The sequence below is a fragment of the Anolis sagrei genome, chromosome 4 (assembly GCF_037176765.1).
Source record: "Anolis sagrei isolate rAnoSag1 chromosome 4, rAnoSag1.mat, whole genome shotgun sequence".
Taxonomy (NCBI): Eukaryota; Metazoa; Chordata; class Lepidosauria; order Squamata; family Dactyloidae; genus Anolis; species Anolis sagrei.
In genome coordinates, this window is record NC_090024.1 from 236418792 (window position 1) to 236444694 (window position 25903).

General features: G+C 43.1%; 1 protein-coding gene across 1 annotated transcript; it reads right to left on the reverse strand.

Annotated features, from left to right (window-relative positions):
• Nucleotides 1-3667: 3667 nt before the first annotated feature.
• PTK6 (protein tyrosine kinase 6) lies at nucleotides 3668-25903 on the reverse strand. The gene is made up of 8 exons (XM_060771938.2): nucleotides 25385-25903; nucleotides 20471-20592; nucleotides 18181-18344; nucleotides 11363-11516; nucleotides 8192-8353; nucleotides 6317-6498; nucleotides 5048-5201; nucleotides 3668-4672 (listed from the first exon to the last, which is right to left on the reverse strand). Exons 1-8 carry the CDS (start codon nucleotides 25621-25623, stop codon nucleotides 4485-4487), a joined length of 1365 nt encoding a protein of 454 aa, XP_060627921.2. The 5' UTR covers nucleotides 25624-25903; the 3' UTR covers nucleotides 3668-4484.

The window sequence follows — 25903 nt, forward strand, 5'->3', positions numbered from 1 at the left end:
GTGGTTTCATCTCGTATAGGACTTCCATCTAAGGGAGTAACACCATGAATTACCACACTGAGTGCAGAGAAAGGTGCAACCTAGGGCCCCTTCCACACTGTCCTAATATCCCAGGATCTGATTCCAGGCTATATCTGCTTTAAACTGGATTATATGAATCTCCACTGCCAGATAATCTGGGATAAGAAGATAATCTGAGATCAGATCCTAGGATATAGGGCAGTGTAGAAGGGGCCTTTGTTCCATCAGAAAGATTCATGCTCCATGTGGTATCAATGACACCCATTAACTGTCTGCCTCCTTCAAACACAGACCCATTAAGGAGTGATATTTGCTCAGAGAAGAGAGCCAGGCACTCAAACCTGTTAAAAAGCAACCAGATCCTGTCCCCAGTGCAAACATTTTTGGAGGTGGCTCTTCAGCATCCATCTGGACCTAAAGCTTTCTGTTTACTTTCAGAGTGGACTAAAGGCCAGCCATTCTCTCGGCCATCTGTTCGACCAGCATTGATGGTCACATTAACCTACTTGGCAAAGCAGGCATTTCTAGCGCAGACCACATACATTTTGTGTGGTTTGTTGGACTTGGTGGATGAAAGCAACCTCCCTCCCCATTACACTTGCAGGGAGAAAAATCAACTATAGGGGATAAGGAGGAAAAAGCAGGATGACTATACAAAGCTACACTAAATAGAGAAAATCAGTACTATTAGTAGGAGTCAGTTGAACCATTGGTCTATGAACCATTGGCTGCCAGTTCAGGAAAAGGATTTCCAGGAAAGAAAAGAATACTTGTAGCCACTCAGGTCCTGAGCATACTGGAAAAAAAATGCTTCTCCCTCATCAGATAGCACTGGAATAGACTATCAGGAGATAGTCACCTTTTTTATTTGAAGTTTCTGAACAGAACTTAGATGGTCAGGCTACCTCTCAGGTGTGTCCTAGAGGAGCTTTCTCCAAGAAAGAGCTCCCAGAAGTGCTGTACTAGGTGTTGTAGCTCAGCCAGCTGAGGATGATGTTTACTATTGTGCAGCCAGCTGAGGATGTTGATGAGGGGTCTGGGGTTGCAGGCCCTTATGTTTCTGAAGGTGTTCAGACACAGGGGATGTTGGAACAGGATGGCAATTCCCCGGTTGGGAGAACGGAGGGGGTTTTGGTGGACTCTCTGTGTGAAAATGAAACTGTTTTGCAGGATGACAGGCAGCGAAGAGAGGAAGAGACATTAGATAGAGAATCAAGACTGCTTCTGCATGGGAAGAATTCCAGGTTCAAGTCAGGTGATAGGAAAAAGTGGCCGGAGGAATGCTTTCATACATTGCTGTCCTTAATAAGGGGGAAAACTGCTTTCAGTTTTTAGATTAAGCAACTTAGCAATTAGAGCAAGGGACTCTTGTCTTGGTTCCCACTTCAAGTCATGTCCTGGTCAAGTTTTGCTTTAAGTCTTGGGGATTTTACCATGAACTCAAGCTAATGTATTGTTCTTTGATTCTTGGATCACTTCAGTGGATGCTTTATTCCTCGTCTTTGGAGCTCATGAGTTTACCCTGCTCCTTAGATTTATATTCATGCTTTAACCTTTGCATTGGAGTTTTATCTCTGTTTTTTTAGACTCCTTTTATCTTGGGTATTTTAGTCTTTTACTGTATGTGCTTTTTCAATAAACTGTTTATTTCTATGTTGGGCTTCCTAGTGAGTGCTTGAGCAAGGTGATCCCCAGCTGAGGTGCAACACTAGGCCTTCTAGGATCCTTTGGTTCATGTCTTTCAAGCAGAAGACATAGTTGCTCCAAATTCTGCATTGCATCTCTTCAGATATTTAAATATGGCAATCATGTCGCATCTTCCTCCAAGTTAAACAGACCCAGCTCCCAAAGCTTCTTCTTAATAGTGATTGCAAATGGTAGTTTCAGTTGCATGTGTATGCCTCTGTCTTCACCCATCAACTTAAAATGATTCCCACTGCCAGGGAAAACAAGGTACTATAGGTTAAGGTTGTGCTTTCGGGGTAAACCTTGACCTGTTTCGTGTATATAGGATTCTCTCAGACAAGGAATACTCAAAGAGTTCATTCTTCTGAAGGCCCTCTAGTGGCCTGCCATTCAAATACTAACAAGAGTTGACCCTGCTTATCTTCGAAGATCACACTGGATTTGGATATTTTGGGCAATATGAATAGAACTCCATCAAATAAATTTAGCAGGTCCTTGTACTTCTGTGTTCATATAAAGTCTCAATATCTTGAAAGCCTCAAAACCTGCCAGATTTCAGGAGTTGAACAGGATCAGAATGGAGACTGCCAGGGAAAACAAGGTACTATAAGTTAAGGTTGTGCTTTCGGGGTAAACCTTGACCAGTTTCGTGTATTGGTTTTTGGTGGGGGCCCCAATCCATTTTTGGACGCCTCCTGAAATTGGGAGGGCAGATATCTGTTTTTGCTCTGGGGTGCCGAAAGATACATTTTCTGTCTGCCCATTATTTGAGGGGAGGGCTTTCCAGGCTCCCTTTCCCATCATTTTAGGCATTGAACCTGTTTAACTCTAGACAGGCCCGTAGCCAGGATTTCGTTTCGGGGGGGGGGGGGGGGGCTAAAAAATTTTCAGGGGGGGTTTCGGGGGGGGCTGAGTTTCGGGGGGGGGGCTGAGTCTGAGTGAAAGAGGGTCTAGCCTAGCAAACCTTTTGTATCCTTACCCCAATACCCCCATGCATATGGGATATATTGAGTATGGTGATCAGATCATGATATGAATAAACATAACAGTTTAAATAATGCACCAGTAAGGCCTTTTCGCGAACCACCATGAGAATTTCAGGGGGGGGGGGGCTGAAGCCCCCCGAGCCCCCCCCCCCCCCCCAGCTACATGCCTGACTCTAGAGGAGAGGTACTCAGCTACAGGCACGCACGCACTCACTTTAAGGAGGCTTCTTACCATTTCTACTCTAGAGGAGAGGTGCTTGGCTGTAGGCAGATGCGTGAACTTTCCGGGCCTGCATGTTACACATACATGCAGTCTCTTTCTAAGGCTAGTTCTCATTCTTACTCTAGAAGAGGCGCTCAGCTGCAGGCAGGCACGCACACTTACTGGGCCTACACGCCACACACATTCTCTTTCCGAGGCAAGTTCTTATTCTTATTCTATAGAAGGCACTTGGCTGCAAGCAGGCACACATGCTTTCTGGGCCTGCACACCACACACACAGAGTTTCGAATGCAAGGAGGCATGGAGCACAATGTGCTCACGACAAGCAGGTGAGGAGCCAGGATTGGCTCCTGTTTGCTTTCGTGTCGAGCTGATTTTCATACTGGGAGGGGCCTTCCCATTACCTGCTCCTGAAGGTTATGAAAGTAATGAACGAACAGATGAAACAAAGGTAAACGGTTCCATGCACGACTCTACTATACGCTCCATTCAAAGATAGGCAATAGCAACCCACCTTTGAAAGTTCTTTGCCTATGAAATCCATAGGGTCACCAAAGATGAGAGAGGCACACACTTCACATTTTAATAGCCATCTCTCAATTAAAGATGGCACTTTATGGATGACACATTCTGTGCCCTAACAAAACATATGCCAGCACAAATATGTGAGTTCTTTGGTTTTTACACCTACTTATGTGATTATATAACAAAAGGCGTGGGTTATTTGAAAAAGAGAAAAGAGAGACAGGGACAAATAGAACTCATTTTAATACAATAAGTTAGCCTATGGTGTCACAGTATTTACTTGGATTCCCTTCACAAGTGGTGTAAATAAAACTCTTTCTCCCCCAATAAACACAATCTGTGAGTGGTTTATGCAACATAACAGGTGCAATGGAGCTGTTTTTAAAGTTGACTGCAGTCCCCTGAAATGAAGCAATTTTTTCTAAAGATTTGCCTAGCACACATTCCAGCTTTCCTATGAGCAGTTTCAATTCTAAAGGACCACATAATCTTCAGTCTGGGTTCTTTGTTGTTGTTGTTGCCATAGACAAACGCAGCCTCGGGAGCCACTTCTTTGGGGCATGGACCAAATGCAACTCAAAAATCAATGTGGAAACACTGCCAATTCCAATAGAAATATTTCAGAGTGCATATTGCACCATCAAATAATGAAGGAAATACAAGAGTCCACTTTTTTCTTGGAAGTACAACTTTCACTATTGGCTCCTCTTCTCTGTATCCCCTTTGCTTTTTTCCCCCAAATCCAGTCACGTAGGTGGACTTCCTCTCATTGGTGCATGATTTCCCCTTCCTTGTGCATGATTGTGGATGATGGTTTCTATATCCAGGTGGAAATCCAGGCGTCTTTTGCAAGTGTCAATTACAAATATATCTCCCTGAATCACAATGCACAATGCAAACATGACAGTGATATGAATTCCCCATTATTGTTATCAAAGGCAGTATTATACCACCAACACAGGGACTCTCCCCTCAGCATCTATTAGGACTTTGCAAATTTCAAGATGTTGGTGATCACAAAGATGTTGCAGAATTTTAAATCTTCATTCTGGATTCTCATAGTGAGTGTAACTCTGTAGCTCCCCTTTGAGATTCTTGAAGTCCGGCCGCTCATTCGGGTTGAGTCTCCAGCATTTGCACATGATGCCGTAGATCGTAGGAGGACAATTCAGAGGGCAGTGCATCTTGAATCCAGTTTGGACATGCTTGAAAACTTCACCGTTGGTCATACCTAACACAGGAGGCAGAAAGTGTATGGTTAATAATAAGACAAGAGACACAAAATGACAATATATCAGTAGCTGGGTTGTTGTATGTTTTTTCGGGCTATATGGCCATGATCTAGAGTCATTCTCTCCTGACGTTTCGCCTGCATCTATGGCAAGCATCCTCAGATGCTCACCTGCATCTATGGATGCTTGCCATAGATGCAGGCGAAACGTCAGGAGAGAATGCCTCTAGACCATGGCCATATAGCCCGAAAAAACCTACAACAACCCAGTGATTCCGGCCATGAAAGCCTTCGACAATACATATCAGTAATTATTTTTTCAATCCCTTTAAAACTCCCCAAAAAAAACCCTACACAAGATTTCTTCCATAGTACCTGGGTAAGGGTTCTGTCCAAGAGTCATGATTTCATAGAGAAGGATCCCAAAAGACCAAACGTCAGATTTGACGGAGTAGCGCCCATGGGAAAGTGCCTCTGGCGCCGTCCATTTGTAGGGAATGTTGCTGGAATAAGAGAGGTAGATGTCATCCTGCAGAAACAGAAGGAATAAATGTATTGCATTATTTTGTAAAAAATGAAATGCAAAGATACAGAATAGGGGACAATGCCTGGCTCGAGAGCAGTACATGTGAAAAAGATCTTGGAGTCCTTGTGGACAACAAACTAAACATGAGCCAACAATGTGATGTGGCGGCAAAAAAGCCAATGGGATTTTGGCCTGCATCAATAGGAGCATAGTGTCTAGATCTAGGGAAGTCATGCTACCTCTCTATTCCTCTTTGAGTAGACCACACCTGGAATACTGTGTCTAATTCTGGGCACCACAGTTGATGAGAGATATTGACAAGCTGGCATGTGCCCAGAGGAGGGCAACTAAAATGATCAAGGATCTGGCAAACAAGCCCTATGAGGAGCGGCTGAAAGAGCTTGGCATGTTTAGCCTGCAGAAGAGAAGGCTGAGAGGAGACATGATAGCCATGTATAAATATGTGAGGGGATGTCATAGGGAAGAGGGAACAGACTTGTTTTCAGCTGCCCTGGAGACTAGGACGTGGAACAATGGCTTCAAACTACAAGAAAGGAGATTCCACCTGAACATTAGGAAGTACTTCCAGAGAGTGGAACTCTCTGCCTGGAGTGTAGTGGAGGCTCCTTCTTTGGAAGCTTTTAAACAGAGGCTGGATGGCCATCTGTCAGGGGTGCTTCGAGTGCAATTTTCCTGCGTCTTGGCAGAGGGTTGGACTGGATGGCTCACGAGGTCTCTTCCAACTCTATGATTCGATGTGCTTTTAGTACAGTGTATATGAGCCTGTCTAAGCCCCAAAATCTTTAGAAGAGACTGTTCTCCCTTTGGCTCCCATGCTGTTCTTCTATGGTCAGGCACTTTTATTCTGGTATGACTTTGATAACTGAATGTTTTGAAAGAAAGAACTTCTAAGGATCCATCTCTACACTGCAGGATTAATGCACTTTGGCACAATTTCACTGCCATGGTTCAATGCTATTTTTGTAGCTTGGAGTTATTCTCAATTGCTGTACATTCAGAAAGTTGTCCTTTATTTTTATTTTTTCTATCACTTTCTTCCTCCAATCCTTCCTCCCTTCCCATTGCAATGCTGACTTTTCATTGCATCTCAAATTTACCTTGATAAGCCTGGCCATTCCAAAATCTCCCACTTTGCAGATGTTGTTTTCTCCCACCAAGATGTTCCTGGCAGCTAAATCCCGATGGATAAAAGTCTGGGACTCCAAATAGCACATCCCCTCGACCACCTGGGATGCAATGTCCACCAGCTCTACTTTTTGTAACCATTCTCCTTCGGGACCTGGAAAGAAGCATTGCAGGACACTTTTATTTGTCTTTATCTCGAACCACACATGATTCTTTTGAATTATCCAGGAAAGTCATGCTACCCCTCTATTCTGCCTTGGTCAGACTACACCTGGAATACTGGGTACCACAATTTAAGGGAGATGTTGACAAGCTGGAATGTATCCAGAGGAGAGCTACTAAATGATCAAGGCTCTGGAGAACAAGCCCTATGAGGAGAGGTTTAAAGAGCTGGACATGTTTAGCCTGCAGAAGTGAAGGCTGAGAGGAGACATGATGAGGGCCATGTATAAATAGGTAAGGGGAAGTCATAGGGAGGAGGGAGCAGGCTTGTTTCGCTGCCCTGGAGACTAGGGTCCCTTCCACACAGCCCTATATTCCGGAATATCAAGGCAGAAAATCCCACAATATCTACTTTGAACTGGGTTATCTGAGTACACGTTCAGATAATATAAGATTTTCTGCCTTGATATTCTGGGATATAAGGCTGTGTGGAAGGGCCATAGGACATGGAGCAATGGCTTCAAACTACAGGAAATGAGATTCCACATGAACATTAGGAAAAACTTCATAACTGTGAGATCTGTTCAGCAGTGGATCTCTCTGCACTGGAGTGTGGCTTTCAAGCAGAGGATGGATGGCTATCTGTTGGGGTGCTTTGAGTGTGATTTTCCTGTTTCTTGGCAGAATGGGGTTGGACTGGATGGCACATGAGGTCTCTTCCAACTCTAGGATTCTATGTTTAGCATCAGTCACAAAGTCACTCAGGGTGCATCTACACTGTAGAATGAATGCAGTTTGACCCAACTTTAAATGCCATGCCTGAATACAATGGAATCCTGAGATTTTGTAGTTTGGAGATGTACCACTACTCTTTAGCAGGAAAGGCTAAAGACCTTTTTAAACCTCATTTTCCAGGATTCCATTGCATTGAGTCATGGGAGCTAAAATGGTGTCAAACTGTATTTATTCTACAGTGTTTCTAGTTTCTTCTAGTTCTTCTAGTTCTAGCATTAAGATCACTCTGACCAAAAGGTCATGAGTTTGAAGCCAGCCGGGTTGGAGTGGGTTTCCAACCAATTGTGTGTAGCCTGTTGTCGACCTTTGCAAACCGAAAGACAGTTGCATCTGTCAAGTAGGAAAATTAGGTACCACGTTAAAGTGTGAGGAGGCTAAATTAACTAATTTATGAGGCCATATAGAAGACTCCAGCAGAGCATTCCAGCAGGGAAGCATGCGGGGAATGCGGAAGTACTTCATCAGCGTCGCAGATGGACGATGAAAGCAACAACTCCCCTGGTGGCCAGAAAAAGTTAAATAGCCTCTGTGTGTGTCTGTATGTCAAAAATTGGCATTTAATGTTTGCCATATATGTGTACACTGTAATCCGCCCTGAGTTCCCTGCGGGGTGAGAAGGGCGGAATATAAAAGCTGTAAATAAATAAATAAATAAATAAATAAATAAATAATAGTTTCCCTTCTAGTTTCCCCTTCCAGACCTCTCTTGCCTGGCTCAATTCACATCCCATGTATGTCCCTTGAGATCTCAGAATTCGTTGTTACAAATACAGCAGCAACAGATTACACAGAATGGACAGAAACACAACTGCAAGAATATTCTTATTGTGGAAATAATGCTACAGCAGTGCAACTCTCAGTAATGGAGGGTGGGGGGGGGGGTGTCTCACCTCGGAGGAATTCCAGCAGGTTCCCTTTGCTCATGAATTCTGTAATGATGTAAACAGGGTCCCCGAGAGAAGAGATGGCATAAAGTGAGAGAATGTGTTTGTGCCTCAGTTTCTTCATGGCCTCGATTTCATTTTTGAACATGTCCTGGTGTGCTAAGTCATCTGGAAGGAGGGAGACCATTAAGACAACCACATATGGAAAGGGATGAGGAACTGTGGACTTTTTGCATTTGGAAACTTTCTTGTTTTGAGATAAATGATAAATCCTACATGGCATGAGCAAATATTTTGGTTTCTATCCCTCCCTGCAGATTCACACATCTGCTTTCATGGGCCACTCAATCCTCTTCACTTCTCAAGTGAAGACACAGAACATACCCTCACAGATCATAACAAGGATACATATAGCCAAGCAACATCACTGAGTTGGTTGAGTACACATTACTTTTGCACATTGAACTCAGTTTGCAGCAATACAACTAAGCAGAGAACAGGGAAGAAATGTAGGAGGATGAGAGAGAAACTGGAGCATTTTAAAAGCAGCTGAAAAAGTGGGATGACAGAGGAGTAATTGGGACAATCCTTGCTAAATCGGGACATTTGGTGAGTATGCGTTCTACATGCATCCTTTTGCTTCCAAGCAGAAGTGAGATTTAATATGATAAGGGAAGTCAGCTGCACAGAGGAAGATGTCATAGGGGAGCATAAAGTGTCAGAACATAAAATTAAAGACTTTGCTTTGGAAAAAGAGAGAGGAAAATGACACCCTCCAGTTGCATCAACTCAACTGGGTTTTCCTTGGCTCCTTGTCTTGTTGTTGCTATTTGCCTTTTGGGGTTTTAATTCCATACACTTCCCAAGGCAGTTTTATTAGGGAACTATACAATAATTTTTGAGATATTTTTCAAGAAAGGAAAGTGTGTTTATGTGGTTCATAACGCTTCCCAATTCCCATACTCTCTAACTCTTCTGATTTGCAGAAACAGCCCCAATTAATCTTTTATCATTCTAATGCTTCTGCTGCTTTTAAAACGTCCCAGATTTTCACATCTCCTCCCACTTTCCCCCTTTTAAATCAATAGTTGCAAACTGAGTTTAAAGTACAAAAGTAGTTTGCACTCGATTAACTTGGTAGCAGGATGAGAGGAGGAGGCATGATCTTGCCCATCCCTGATGGCTCAGGCAAAAGCAAACTGCTACAAGCCTCATCTAACCTATATGTTTTTCCTTAACTTTCCCCATTTTGCATAGTGCTTGGCCACATATCTCCTGGTATTCATTTGCAAAATGCTGGAGGATACAGACTTCTCAGCTTGCCTTATTCAAGCAAGAAAAAGATCATCAAGTTTGCAGACAACACCAGAAGACAGGAGCAGAATTCAAAATGATCTTAATAGTTTAGAGAGCTGATTGGCCAAAAATAACACAATTAAGTTCAACAGGGCCAAATGCAAGATACTCGACAGCAGTACGTGTGAAAAAGATCTTGGAATTCTCGTGGGGAAAAAGCTGAACATGGGATTTTGGTTAGCATACATAGGAGTATAGTGTCTAAATCCAGGGAAGTCATGATACCCTTCTATTCTGCCTTGGTCAGACCACACCTGCAATACTCTGTCCAATTTTGGGCACCATAATTTAAGGGAGATGTTGACTCTAAACTGGAATGTGTCCAGAGGAGGGCGACTAAAATGATCAAGGGTCTGGAGAACAAGCGCTATGAGGAGCGGCTTAAAGAGCTGGGCATGTTTAGCCTGCAGAAGAGAAGGCTGAGAGGAGACATGATGGGGGCCATGTATAAATATGTGAGGGGAAATCATAGGGAGGAGGGAGAAAGCTTGTTTTCTGCTGCCCTGGAGACTAGGAAGAACTTCCTGACTGTGAGAGCTATTCAGCACTGGAACTCTCTGTCCCAAAGTGTAGTGGAGGCTCCTTCTTTGGAGGCTTTTAAATAGAGACTTTGAATGCATTTTTCCTGCTTCTTGACAGGGGGTTGGACTGGATGGCCCATGAGGTCTCTTCCAACTCTATAATTCTAGGGCAAATTGCACCTAAGCATGGGAATTATTCACCTTTTAAATAGGTTACTCCCCTCTGCTCCTACTCACTACTATTCCCCAAATAGCAATTTTTCACATCTACAAATGAACTTGCATCCATTCTGGATTTAATCTGATTGCTGGTGGCATGCATGATCCCCGGAAAATTTTGCCACAGGACATTGGCCCCTGAACTTGCCATCAATGCCAAGGCCTGCTTGGGAATTTCCATTTTGACCCCATACGTTGCCTGAGAAACATCATCAGAGACCAGAAAGCTATGATTGGCTCTTGACCTTTATCCCAGTTAAAACATGCTGGCATGCAAAGCATGCAAACGCAGGAACCTCCAAATGCCAGTCTAATGGATGAGTCACCCGAAACCTGCAAATGCTTCTCGGATTGTAAGTCACTGTTCTCACAAAGCTCTCCAAGGTGTTTTTATCTGGACCAGTTTAACTTGAGGTTTTGCTTGTTGTTCCAGTTCTACCAGGGACGTTATAGATATAAATCACTGCTTCTGGATCTGTTTTTTTTTTAATGAAACTCTATCTACTAGTCATAGGAGAGAGGAAGTAGAGAAAGCAGGGAAAGATAAGGAGAGAAATGGTCAGGTGGAGCAAGGAGTAAGTTACCGATACTCAACTCCTGTGGGTTGTTTGTGATAATAAAGAAAAAGGAGAGAGATACAGAGAGAGCAATTCTTTTGGCTACAATATGGGAAAAGGCAGTAATTCCCCCTCACCCAACTCTGGGTTGCCATATTATTTACTTTCAAATAATATGCATTTACACTGTAGAATTAATGCAGTTTGGCACCCCTTTAACTACCATGACTCAATGCTATGGAATCATGAGAGTTGCAGATTTTCAAGGTCTTTAACCTTCTCTGTCAAAGACTACAGGTGCCTCATCAAACTACAACTCCCAGGATTCTGCAGCCTTGAGCCACAGCAGTTACAGTGGATCAAATTATATTAATTCTGCAATGTAGATTCACCCGTAGTCTCAGCTTTTGGTCTCACAGGGTATTAGATATTGCTCAGTTGGAGAGTGGCCATTATAGGCTTGGACTTGCGCAGCTTGATCACTCCTCAGCCAAATGAGCTTCTTTGCAAATTCAAATCCTCACCTCTGGAGAGGACTTTGATGGCCACCTTGACTCTGTCCTTCCAGTATCCTTCATAGACTTCTCCGAAGTAACCTGCGCCCACTTTCCGGATGAGGCTGAATTCTTCCTTTGGCCTTTCCCAGTCATCCCAGTGTGGCATCGACTTGGGCTCTTGCTGGAGAGAGAAAAAAATAGCAAAAAATTCATGACAGGTTACCCAGGGCCAGGGAGCAACAACCATTTCTATCTTTTCCTGAAACTTTCTGTAAATCAGCAACCAATGGTGTCGCAGACCACCACTCTGAGTTGCATTGAGCGACACAAACATTTTGAGATGATTTCTATTTGGGTTGTACTTATTTATTCTTTTTTAACAAAAGATCATGCTGTTGCCTTTCGATTTTCTCTATGTTTCTTGGCCTACGTAACTGCTTTGCTGTTGAACCATAGAATGACTACAGGAGTCTGTTGGTTTCATGTTTTAGTAATTGGTCAAGAGTCTGGAAACCATGAATCCCTAGGAGAGGTGGCTCAGAGATCTGGGTAGGTTGAATCCTGCAAAGAGAAGGTTAAGAAGCAATCTGGAATGAAAGGCCCTTGTGGTCTCTTTCAATTCTATCATTTTATGTGCATCTGCTTTGCACATCCGCTATAGACTGGGGAAACCTCCTCAGATGCAAACTTTTAGAAGAGTAATATGGCCTTGGTGGGGATTTCCCACTTTGATTGATGAGTGCATGATTCAGGGATTCCCTAGTGGTGGCACCACTACTTCAGGAGATTCTTAATGCTAATTGGTGATTATTGCCTGTCCCTCTAGCTAGGACTGTCCAATGACTCATTTACTATTAATTAACCATTTATGGCTGATGGAACTGCCATGGGCAGTTTTGAAGACAGGTAATAGAGGACAGCAGTCTATCATGTTCAGTGTAAGTAACTTGTGTAAGTACATTGTACTTGTGTAAGTACACTGCTGTTCTTTCACTGATGCTATTCTAGAATTAATGACAAGTTTGCAGGAAAGAATTAAGAGTTATATTCCATAAGCATAAATATAGATCTGGGGAAAAAACCCTACCAGTTCCCCATATCAGAAGCATTTGTCTAGATCAGTGGTTCCCAACCTTTGGTCCTCCAGGTGTTGTTGGACTTCGGCTCCCACAATTCCTAACAGCTGGTAAGATGGCTGGGATTTCTGGGCGTTGAAGTCCAAAACACTTGGAGGACCCAAGGTTGGGAAGCACTAGGTCAGCGTTTCTCAAGCTGGGGGTCAGGATCTCTAGGGAGGTCATGAGGGGGCTTCAGAGGGGTCACCAAAGACCATCAGAAAACATATTTTTGATGGTCTTAGGAACCCCTTTGGCAGAGAAGGCTGAAGATCTCTCTGCCTGTCCTCTTCCTTTTTGGAAACAGACCGCAAATCCTCCAATCAAAAGCCCTCCTCCGCTGTGATTGGCCGGCCTCTCAAACAAGGGGAAGGCTATGAGATTCCAAGTGGGGAGGAGAGAGCAAGCATGCTCAGCGCATTGCAGGGTGGTGCACATGTATGGGCAAGGAGAGAATGTGAGGCTGGAGGGAGGCTTATGCCAGTGAGTCCCTTCAAGGCATGGGGGTTCTGTGTGGGACGTTTGGCCCAATTCTAGCATTGGTGGGGTTCAGAATGCGCTTCGATTGTAGGGGAACTATAAATCTCAGTAATTACAACTCCCAAATGTCAAGGTCTATTTTCCCCAAACTCCACCAGAATTCACATTTGGGCATATTGAGTGTTTGTGTCAAGTTTGGTCCAGATCTATCATTGTTTGAATCCACAGTGCTATCTGGATGTAGGTGAAGTACAACTCCAAAACTCAAGATCAATGCCCACTAAACCCTTCCAGCATTTTCTGTTGCTCATTGGAGTTCTGTGTGTCAAGTTTAGTTCAATTCTATTGTTGGTGGAGTTCAGAATGGTCTTTGATTGTAGGTGAATTATAAATCCCAGCAACTACAACTCCCAAACGATGGTGAGAATGTTGCGGATGTTGTTTATCTATATTTCACTAATGTGTTTGACAAGGTCCCCCATAATATTTGATTCGTAAACTGATTAAGTGTGGAATAGATTGGAAACACCATTACATGCAGCCATAATCAAGAAGAGGCTGGACAGCTAAATGTTGGTGATATTTTAGCTGGAGATCCTGCACTGAGCTGGGATTTGGGCTCAATGGGCCATGTAGTTAGTTCCTTTCAACTCTTACAATTTTCGCTCATGACAATACTCATGATGGTTGGGGAATTCCAGTGGTTTCAGTCCTAAAGTCAAGGCTTTAGGATTTTCCCCTATCATCCTCAGACTTTGCTTAATATTGCACAGCTAACTTCACCAAACTTTTGGTTTCTAACATTCAGAACCCAAAAGTGCTTCTAAACATGCACAAAGCATTGCCTTGGTCTTGTGTCCTTTCTTTTCAAACAAGGCTTTGCGTAGAAAAAGAGTGAGGAGAAAACAAGACTGGCCAGCTCATTCTTTTTTCCACGTCTTTTTCTGGAAACTGGAAATTCTGGTTTGGAGCGGTCACATGCTGTCTGGCTGGAATATTTGAGACAAGGAAAAAAGGCACAAAGATCGCACTGCGATTTGTTTCCTTGTATTAGACACTCCTACAGCAAATCTCAAAAAGCCAAGGAAACCACTCCAGAACCTGGTATTGTTGACTAGCCAAGACACTGGCCTATGAATTAAGAAGGTGCTTTTCCTCTGAACTTACTAGGGATGCCTTTACACTGTAGAATTACTGCAGTTTGATACCACTTTGATTGCAACGGCTCAATTATTTATTTATTTATTTATTTCCAACATTTGTCCCCTAGAATCATAGAATCAAAGAGTTGGAAGAGACCTCATGGGCCATCCAGTCCAACCCCATTCTGCCAAGAAGCAGGAATATTGCATTCAAATCACCTCTGACAGATGGCCATCCAGCCTCTATTTAAAAGCTTCCAAAGAAGGAGCCTCCACCACACTCCGGGGCAGAGAGTTCCCCTGCTGAACGGCTCTCACAGTCAGGAAGTTCTTCCTCATGTTCAGATGGAATCCCCTCTCTTGTAGTTTGAAGCCATTGTTCCATTGCGCCCTAGTCTCCAAGGAAGCAGAAAGCAAGCTTGCTCCCTCCTCCCTGTGGCTTCCTCTCACATATTTATACATGGCTATCATATCTCCTCTCAGCCTTCTCTTCTTCAGGCTAAACATGCCCAGCTCCTTAAGCCGCTCTTCATAGGGCTTGTTCTCCAGACCCTTGATCATTTTAGTCACCCTCCCTCCTCTGGACACATTCCAGCTTGTCAATATCTTTCTTGAATTGTGGTGCCCAGAATTGGACACAGTATTCCAGGTGTGGTATAAGCGGAATAGAGATGTAGCATGACTTCCTTAGATCTAGACACTATGCTCCTATTGATGCAGACCAAAATCCCATTGGCTTTTTTTGCCGCCACATCACATTGTTGGCTCATGTTTAACTTGTTGTCCACGAGGACTCCAAGATCTTTTTCACACGTACTGCTCTCGAGCCAGGCATTGTCCCCCATTCTGTATCTTTGCATTTCGTTTTTCCTGCCAAAGTGGAGTATCTTGCATTTGTCACTGTTGAACTTCATTTTGTTAGTTTTGGCCCATCTCTCTAATCTGTCAAGATTGTTTTGAATCCTGCTCCTGTCCTCTGGAGTATTGACTATCCCTCCCAATTTGGTGCCATCTGCAAACTTGATGATCCTGCCTTCTAGCCCTTCATCCAAGTCATTAATAAAGATGTTGAACAGGACCGGGCCCAGGACGGAACCCTGCGGCACTCCGCTCGTCACTTCTTTCCAGGAAGATTGGCCTTCTCAACCCCCAAAGGGGGGCTCAGGATGGCTTACAATGGCAACAATTCAATGCCAACACATACAGAACACATACAAAATTCATCAGCATTACACATTAAATAAAACCATTAAGTTAAAACCATTTTAAAAACATTATTAACAACCATTTAGCCAAATCCAATCCAATTCAGTATCCCAAGACTTTATCAGAGCCTATCCATCAGCAGTTCATGTAAACATTGCAATCACTATCAAGCCTACTCCCCTCAATGATATGGCATCGTGGAAGTTGTAGTTTGGGAAAAACCCAGTACTCTTTGACAGGTAAGTCTAAAATTACAACTCCTGGGACTCCATTGCACTGAGCCATGGTAGTTAAAGTGGTGCCAAACTGCATTATTTCTATAGCATAGATGCATCCTAGGTGACTTCAGGCAGGTTACTATCCCTCTCAGTCTGCCCACCTGACATGAAATATGGAGGAGACTTTTAATCCACTCTGCAGGATTTTCATAAGGATTCCAACTGAATGGTGTATAATGCAAAATGTCTGAAAACACTATACTAGGGGCTGGGAACATCAGGCCCTGCAGGCAATTCTGGCCCTCTTTGATTCCCTACTGAACTCTAAGGGCTTCTCCCAATGTCCACTATCACTTCCCACCATCACTTGGTAGGTTCTCAGTCTTTGTATATTTGTTCCTCCGAGCTTGTAAAACGAGACCTTTAACCAAATGCATGACAGTACTTTTGAGCTCGTTCAGTATGTCTTTACTAGCCTCACTCACTAGCAGAAAGCGGCCCGTGATAATTTTACTGGAATAGAACTTGACCCTTGGTGGGAAAGAGGGTCCCCACCCTTCTTTGTTGTCGTTAAGTACCTTTAAACCACCTCTGATTTACGGGAACCATACCATAAGGTTTTCTTGGCAGGGAGAGTTTGTTATTGCCTTTCTGAAGGTTGAGAGAATGTGACACACCCAAGCATCATAAAGCTAGACCACTAAGATCATCCAATACAACTCTCTGCCATAAAGAAGCAAAAAAAGCACTTTAGAGAGATGGCCATCCAGCCTTTGTTTAAAAACCTTCAGAAAAGGAGACTCTCTGGCACACTCCAAGCATATTTCACTGTTAAATAGCTCTTAGATTGAATATCTTTTTCTGCAAGTCTCTAGAGCAGTGGTTCCCAACCTTTTTTTTTTTTTTTTTTTTTTTTACCAGGGATCATTTTGACTAAGGACTACTCTCCAACATTAGTACCAAAAGGGTTACAAATCAGTTTTTGGTCAACCTTAGATTCAGTTTGGTTATTTGGGGTGCTGATTCAGAAAATTGCATTGGATAGACCACATCAGCTCTAGTTTCTGAAACAGAACATCTGCTCACCCACAGAAAACCATATTTAATAATCTAGACAGGATGTGGTAGTAATCGCTCACGGGTAGTCAGCCTCTTCCCTCCCGACATCCTTGTTGCCTTGGCACTATTAGAGGGTTTCATGAGACCAGTCACTCTCGTTGCAGCATGGTTTCGAGGCAATGGTGTAGTAATGGTGAGGCTATAGACCATATTTTTGTTCTTGTGGATCACTGGTGGTCCATGGACCACAGTTTGGGAACCAAAATATAGCAGAAAGTAAGCTGGTGCCCTCTTCTATATAGCATCCTTTCAAATATGTAAACATGACTATTATGCCCCCTCTAGCCTCTCCTAGAAGCAAAGCATCCCCAGCTCCTAAGCTCCTCCTCATGGGGCTTTGCTTCCAGATCTTTGATTATTTTGATCTCCTGCCACCAGATGTGTTCCAGCTGGTCAATCTCCTTGAACTGTGTGGGCCAGAACTGGACATAGTGTGTTTCCTGATGAGGCAGAACACAGTGGTACTATGATTTCCTGCAATCCAGGGCCTTTTCTGTGCTGGTCCCTCGGCTGTGGAATTTCCTCCCAAGCGAAATTAGAACTGCTCCATCCCTCCTGGCCTTTTGGAAACAAGTGAAATCCTGGCTATGGGATCAGGCCTTTGCAGACTAGGCTGACCTGCTGGCAAAGCGATGGCTTTAATGGATTTGATGGACTGCTTTTAGGATGATGACTTAAATTGGAGACTGATTAACTGTTTGAATGTTTTTATACTGTTTTTATTTAAATTGTATATTTATGCTTTTGGTTGTGGGCACCATGGCATGCCGGTTGTTAGTTGCCCTACAGAGGTCAAGATAGGACAGGATACATATGTCCTAAATAAATAAATAAATAAATAAATAAATAAATTCCTATTGGTGCAGCATAGAATCACATTGGCTTTTTTGGCTGAATGATGCTGCTAACTCATGTTTAGCTTGTGGTCTACTAAGTCTCTTAGATTCCTTCCACATGTTCTGTATTTTCCCCCTTGATATTTAAGTTTTTGGACAATAAAAAACACTTTTCTTTTTTTGTGTTGTTCACGTGTAGTGTCTTCAACCCAGGTGTCACCCATCCTATTCCTATGCATTTCATCTTTTCTGCCTAAGTGTACTAGTGTACATTTCTCCCTACCAAAATGCATTTTGTTGGCTTTGGCCCAGCTCATTAATCTGTTATTGGATTATGTATTAGTCATCCTTTCCAGTTTGATGTTATCAGAAATTTCATAAGCATTCCTTCCATTCCATCATCCAAGTCAACAATAAAAGATATTGAATACAGCAAGCGACCATTTATCAGCACCTGGAACTCCATCTTCTGATTTTCTTTGACCTTTACAGTATCTAGACTAGGAATGGGCAAAGTTCAGCCCTCCAGGTGTTTTGGACTTCAACTCCCACAATTCCTAACAGCTGTTAGGAATTGTGGGAGTTAAAGTCCAAAACACCTAGCGGGCTGAAGTTTGCGCATGCCTGGTCTAGACTGAATGTTTACTGTCATTAGCTAACAGTAACTTGGAGCAGATTTGAACAGCATTGCCTTGCAGGGAGAAATGCCTTTCTATTTTCTTCCCTTACCTTGTAGCAAGGGGTCAAAGGCTTTAACCCATGGGTGAGCCCTTTCCCCTTGTAATGCTGGAGTAGAGAAGGCAGATCTGGAAAAGGCCGGGCAGGATTCATGTAGAAATCCCCCTGCGCGTTACACAAGATCTTGTAGTGCCTCACCAGTGAGTCATCTCGCACTGTGAAATTGCAAAAAAGAGAGGTGAAGTGCAAGGTTGCAAAAAGAAAACACCCAGGTCATTAAAGCCTGTGTCAATATCTCCGGGTTCCCGTAAGTGCCAGTCTTAATTGGGTAAGATGCCAGTTCCCACACAGCATGAGAGCTTAGGAGAATCTCTCTTATGGCATGCGCTGTAGCTGAGGCTTTGGAGAACCTCCCATTGCTTTCTCTCTGCATCTCACATCTACACATCTACAGATTGATGTCTCCTGAACTGCCACATCCCCATCCCATGAAATCCTGGGATTTATAGTTTGGTGAAGTCTCTGCTGGAGCACTCCAGGGCTATAGTTTAACTGAATGGATTAGAGCACACTAGCATGGAAGTCCACATTCTTCACCAAGCTACCAAGACAAGCATCCCAAGCATTGAGGATGACCTGGGAAGGAATCCCACTGGAGCATTGCAGCACACCCAAATACCTGGGAGTCACCCTGGACCGTGCTCTACCCTATAAGAAGCACTGCCTGAATATCAAGCAAAAAGTGGGTGCTAGAAACAATATCATATGAAAGCTGACTGGCACAACATGGGGATCACAACCAGACACAGTGAAGACATCTGCCCTTGCGCTATGCTACTCTGCTGCTGAGTATGCATGCCCAGTGTGGAACACATCTCACCACACTAAAACTGTAGATGTGGCTCTTAATGAGACATGCTGCATTATCACGGGGTGTCTGCGCCCTGTATCACTGGAGAAATTACACTGTTTAGCCAGTATTGCACCACCTGACATCTGCCGGGAAGTAGCAGCCAATAGTGAAAGGACCTAGGCAGTGACATCTCCAGCTCATCCCTTGTTTGGGTATCAGGCAGTACGTCAATGACTTAAATCAAAAAATAGTTTTCTAAGATCTATAGAGACACTTGTTGGAACACCTCAGCAAACGAGAGTCCAAAGGTGGCAGGCTCAAACCTAGAACCTCAACCAATGGCTGATACCAAATGAGAGACTCCCCCCTGGGCACACAGAAAACTGGGCGACTTAGAAGGCGCTGAACACACTGCACTTTGGCACCATGAGATGCAGAGCCAACCTTAAGAAATGGGGCTACAAAGTGGAATCCAGGAGATGCAAATGTGGAGAGGAGCAAACCACTGACCACCTCCTGCAATGCAACCTGAGCCCTGCTAAATGCACAATGGAGGACCTTCTTGCGGCAACATCGGAGGCACTCCAAGTGGCCAGCTACTGGTCAAAGGACATTTAATCAACTACCAAGCTTGCAAATTTTGTGTTTCGTCTGTTTGTTTGTTTGTTTGTTTTATTCTGTTAGAAATGTAATACAATTGTCTGGTTGCCTGACACGATAAATAAATAGCCAAGCTACACATCTCTAAAGTCCAAAGGATGGAGCTCAAATGATATCCAACTACTACACTGGACAACACACATTTTGGTGCCCTGTTTCTGGGTATATTTGACCTGCTGGTTACAAAAATTGCACCTGTTTTCCCTTATCAGCTCTAGCCTTTGAGATACAGAACATATGTCACAGACCAATCACCATCTGCTTATCTGTATGGCCATGTTCTAGAGGCATTTTCTCTTGATATTAAACCCACATCTATGGCAGGCATCCTCAGAGATTGTGAAGTCTGTTGGAAACTAGGCAAGGGAGGACTGTATATCTGTGAAATGTCCAGTGTGGGAGAAAGAACTCTTGTCTGAGGCAAATGTAAATGTTGCAATTGGCCACTTTGATTAGCACTGAATGGCCTTGCAGCTTCAAAGCCTGGTGGCTCCTCTTATCCTTTTAGATTTTAGTCCAGTCCATCTATCTATCTATCTATCTATCTATCTATCTATCTATCTATAAAATCTCTACTGCAGGACCGTAAATTATTGGATTGCACCTTCCAACATTGCTGACTTATCTAATTCAGCAAGGGCTCTTGGGAGTTGTAGTCCACCACAATTTGGAGGTTCCCCAAAGAGTTCTATTGCATGTTACGTTTTATTGTATACTGTTCCAAAAGCAGCCACAAGTGAAAAATGAAGATGGAACTCACAGATGGACTCTCTTGGTTTACATCTGTTCACGTCAGTAAGAAATAGAAGGAGAGTCCAACATCCTTACCTGACAAAACATATTCAGCTCCCATTTTCTCACTGATCCGGATCAGGAAGGCTCCTGTTTTGTTTTCGTCTGACATCAACCGATGTTCGGTTTCAGAACGGGAGATCTGCCCAAAAAACCACCTATAGGAGCATACGAAATTGATTATCTGGATCTACAGATCGATCTATTCCAACATTTTGCTTCCCGCAATGACAAAAGAAATCGTACCCTCCAAGATGTCCGTTTGGCAATTAATCCACATTCATCCCATTATTCCAACTGCTTTCAAAATATCGCATTTTTTCTATTCTCTTGCTTTTTTCCCTTTATCTTTGCCTCACTTCAATTGGTGCCAATTGAGTTAAAAGTCCAAAAGTACTTTGCTTTCAATTTACTCAGTTGGAGGAAAGGAGAGGAGGAGGTTGGAAATTTGGCCTTCCCTTGAGACTGAGGCAAAAGCAAAGTGGAGGAGGTATCTTCTGACATCTTTCATTTCTCCTTATTAATATTTTTTGCCACCATACTTCTGTTGCTTGGTCACTTGCATTTTGGTTTTTATCTGTGAAACATTAGATCATAAAACAGATGGTTGTGTAAGGGCAAGAGGAATGAGACAAAGGAGGTGGTCATCATTTTGGTATCATGAAAGCTGGGAATCCGATATATGCACTGCTTCTCAAGGTGGAAGATCTACATGGAAGCTCTTAACATGTATTCAAATTGAACTTATAGCTGGTTCTGGAATAGCCAAAACAGTATCTTCCACACTCAAGTGGGAGCTATTATAGAATCATAGATTTGTAGGGGTTGCATGGGTCATCAAGTCCAACCTATAGATCATTGCAGGATCTCAAGCTGAAGTATCTCTAAACTCTGTTTGAACATGTCTAGAGAAAGAGATCCATCATGACTTTAGGCAAATTGGTTTTGTTGCTGAACCGCTCTAACTGTCAAGAGATTCCTTCTAATGTTCAGTGGAAATCTACCCTTCTGCAACTCAAAACTATCAGACCTGACAATCTCTGCTCTCTGTGACAGGTCTTAAAGTATTTGAAGGGTGTCATCCTGTCACCCTTCACCTTGCAGTCTTCTCTTTATCAAGCTGTCACCCCGGAGTCTTCTCTTTATCAAGCTGAACATGTCCAGCTCTTTCAACATTTCCTCATGTTTTGTTCTCCATATTTCTTGTCATCTTCATTGCCTTTTTTCTGAAACCAATTTGTCTATATACTTCTTAAAATGAGATACCCATCAGAAACCTAGATGAGACATGACCAGTGCAGAATAGACTGTAAGAACTGTTTTTGTTGACTTGGAAACTAAGTTTCTATTAATACAGGCTAAAATAACATTCACTGTCTTTGCCACAGTATCACATTGTTGGCTCATGGTCAATTCATGATCGCCAATTATTCCAACATTGCATGTAATACTACGGGTCATGTTTCACCCATCCTATGTATTTCAGCTTTGTGGCCTAAATTAGAATTTTGCATTTGTTGAATTTTATTTTATTCATTTCAGCCCACTTCTCTAGTTTATGGAGATCCATAGGTTTTTAAATCTTTGCATGTTATTGTTTATATGTGAGTTATATTAATTGTATTGTTTATTTGCTTATTGTTTTTTGTTCTATTGATGTGTTGTCGGGCTTGGCCTCATGTAAGCCGCTCCGAGTCCCCTTGAGGAGATGGTGGCGGAGTATAAATAAAGTTTTATTATTATATCCTTTTTAATCCTGTTCCTATCTTCCAAAGTTTTAGACACCCATCCCAGTTTTGTACAATGTGTGAACTTGGCAAGGATGAGCTCCAACTCACTGTCTAAATTAGGGGTCCCCAAGCTAAGGTCTGGGGGCCAGATACGGCCCTCCAAGGTTATTTACCTTGGAGGGCTGTATCTGGCCCCCGGACCTTAGCTTGGGGACCCCTAATTTAGACAATGGAGTGACCAGGGTGGGACAAAGAACTCTTGTCTGCTGGAGCTAGGTGTGAATGTTTCAACTGACCAGCTTGATTAGCATTGCCTGGGGCAATCTTTTGTTGAGAGGGGATTAGATTGAAATCCACAAGCATGTGGACAATTTCAACAGAAAGGAGGAAACCATGAAAATGAACAAAATCTGGCTACCAGTATTAAAAAAACTCTAAAATTACAACAGCAAAACAACAGAGGGAAAACAATCAGGGACATCTAATCACCTCTCAACAAAAGATTGCCCCAGGCAATGCTAATCAAGCTGGTTAGTTGAAACATTCACACTTAGCTCCAGCAGACAAGAGTTCTTTGTCCCATCCTGGTCACTCCACAGATATATAAACCCATTTTCCTAGTTCCAACAGACCTCACTACCTCTGAGATGCATGCCATAGATGCAGGTGATACGTCAGGAGAGAATGCCTCTAGAACATGGCCATATAGCCCGAAAAAACCTACAACCCAGTGATTCTGGCCATGAAAGCCTTCGACAATAGATAGAAATCATTTCTCTCTCTCTGACAGCAGGTTGGAATGGAAATCAGTAATTCCTCTTCAGCTCTGTGGTTCTCTGTTAAAATGGGAATTAGACAACCCTCCTGGGATTGACTGCAAATCCCGGCAGCCCTACCAAATGGTGAGGATTGCTGCCAGCCAGATCTGGAAAGCTGCACCACAGTTCTATCTATAGTCATGGTTCTAAGTGAGAAACTTTGCAAAGAATGCTTTTAAACTGCACTGAGCATATTTTTAACTCTTCCTAACAGCAGAAGCACTCAGATTTCTAGAATTATTGTGATTTTATTTTATTGTATGTTGGCATTGAATTCTTGCCATTAATATGTTGTAAACTGCCTTGATTCTCTCCAGGGGTGAGAAAGGTGGTATAAAGATAAGGTAAAGGTAGTCCCCTGACATTAAGTCCAGTCATGTCTGACTCTGGGGTGTGGTGCTCATCTCCATTTCTAAGCCGAAGAGCCAGCGTGTCCGTAGACACCTCCAAGGTCATGTGGCCGGCATGACTGTATGGAGCACCGTTACCTTCTCGCCGGAGCGGTACCTATTGATCTACTCACATTTGCATGTTTTAGAACTACTAGGTTGGCAGAAGCTAGGGCTGACAGCGGAAGCTCACGCCGCTCCCCGGAATTGAACCTGTGACCTTTCGATCAACAAGCTCAGCAGCTCAGTCCTTTAACCCACTGCGCCACCAAATGAATAAATAAATGAGTGGGCTGAATTTTAGCTCATGTTCAAATCATGTTCCTAGTCTCTTTGGTCGAAGTGTGTTGGTGCAAAGTGGATTAGATGACATTCTTGCAGTGGCATTGCAGCCTTATTATATTCACTAGCATGCTTTTTCTCAGTAACTGAAGTTCAATATAAATGTACACCTCTGCTTGTTTTCCATATCTATCAGTCCAAATCTTCCAACATTTCACAAATTAAAACCTGAGACATGTGGTCAAACAACACCAGGAAGTGATCAAGTTGGCAAAAAGTTGTGGACATGGAGGAATAGAGACGTTTGGAAAGACTGCAGCAGTTTGCCTTTGGTTGAGTTTACAGGGAAGAACAAGACTTCTTTCTCCTCTCCTCTCCTCTCCCAGAAGGTGCATCTACACCACAGAATGAATGCAGCGTGATACCACTTTAACTGCTATGACTCATTGCTATGAAATCCCAGGACTTGTAGTTTGGTGAGGCAGCAGCACTCTTTGGCACAGAAGGTGAAAGGCCTTGTAAAAACAGCTGTGGATCTATAGCATTGAACCATGGCAATTAAAGTAGTGTCATATTGCAGTGATTCCACAATGCACACAAATTTTGACCTCATAAAGAGCATGTTTGACACTGTTTGCAGAAACTGAAGTAGGTTGAGAATAAATGGCGAAAATAGCAATGGAAGAGAAAAATTGGGATTTTTTTAAAGCAGCTGAAAAAAGAATTCTTTTATTACCAAAGTGCCATATAAAGATATTATATGGCTCTTATAGAATATACACAGTGGATACGTTCCAAATCTTTGCATGCATATATAAAATTGCAGATAATTGCTGTTTAAATGAAAGACTTCAAAACCAAGAACAACATATAGATCAGAAATGGGCAAACTTGGGGCCTCCAGGTGTTTTGGACTTCAACTCCCACAATTCCTAACAGCCTATCGGCTGTTAGGAATTGTGGGAGTTGAAGTCCAAAACACCTGGAGGGCCCAAGTTTGCCCATGACTGATATAGATTCATGCTGGGGGACCTAAAAATGCATAAGGAGGACATATTTTACCACTAAATCAAACTGTGAATACTGGTCCTGTGGATACAGGGGTTGTGCTGTACTTCTGTTACTTTTGCATATCTACCCAACTTTCATAAGTGCAGCACAGAAAGATGGAGAGAGGCATGAGAGAGATTGTGGCGCAGCGGGCTGAGTGTCAGCAGCATTAAGATCACTCTGACCAAAAGGTCATGAGTTTGAACCCAGCCCAGGTTGGAGTGGGTTTCCAACCAATTGTGTAGCCTGTTGTCGACCTTTGCAACTCAAAAGACAGTTGCATCTGTCAAGCAGGAAAATTAGGTACCACCTTAAAGTGTGGGAAGGCTAAAGTAACTAATTTATGAGGCCATAAAAAAGACTCCAGCAAAGCCCTCCAGCAAAAAAGCATGTGGGGAATGCGGAAGTACTTCATCAGCGTTGCAGATGGACGATGAAAGCGACAGCTCCCCTGGTGGCCAGAAAAAGTTAAATAGCCTCTTTGTATGTCTGTATATGTTGTAAGTCAAAATTGGCATTGAATGTTTGCCATATATGTGTACACTGTAATCCGCCCTGAGTCCCCTGCGGGGTGAGAAGGGCGGAATATAAATACTGTAAATAAATAAATAAACAATAAATAAGTCCAAAGCACATGAAACCTCGCTTCTTTCAAATCCATGTCCAATAGTCAGTACTTACGGTTCCGCTTCCACGGTCTCCTGCTTGGCCAAGTAGTTGGAGGGGACATAACCTTCTTGTGAATTCTTGCCCAAGGCATCCAGTTTCTTGGCCCACCACCAATCTCCTGTCTTCTCTATCACCTGGAACAGGTCTCCTGCCCGGAAGCTCATTTCGCTCTCCGTCATTCCTTTAAAATCCCACAAGCTGGTATAAATCTTGCTTCGGTTCCTTTTTGGAGGCTCTGGCTTGGAGCTCATGATGGTCCCAGGTCAAGAAGATAAAGCCCAAGAGGAGAAAACACCACAGTTTCACTATGAGCACAACTGCTTCTCAGAAAGCCATGCTCTTCAGCTGCAGTTTTCTTGGAGGTATAATACAAGGAAGTCTTTGCAAACCTGTTGCGTTGGCTTACTGGTAGGTAGTAAATCACTGCCAGGCGGAGACTTTGAAATGGAGGGGGAAACCCTTCTCGGCTTCCTCTTTATGGGACAGAAGTCGTAATATATATCCCAGCCCTGCCCTGTTGTTGCTCCTTGA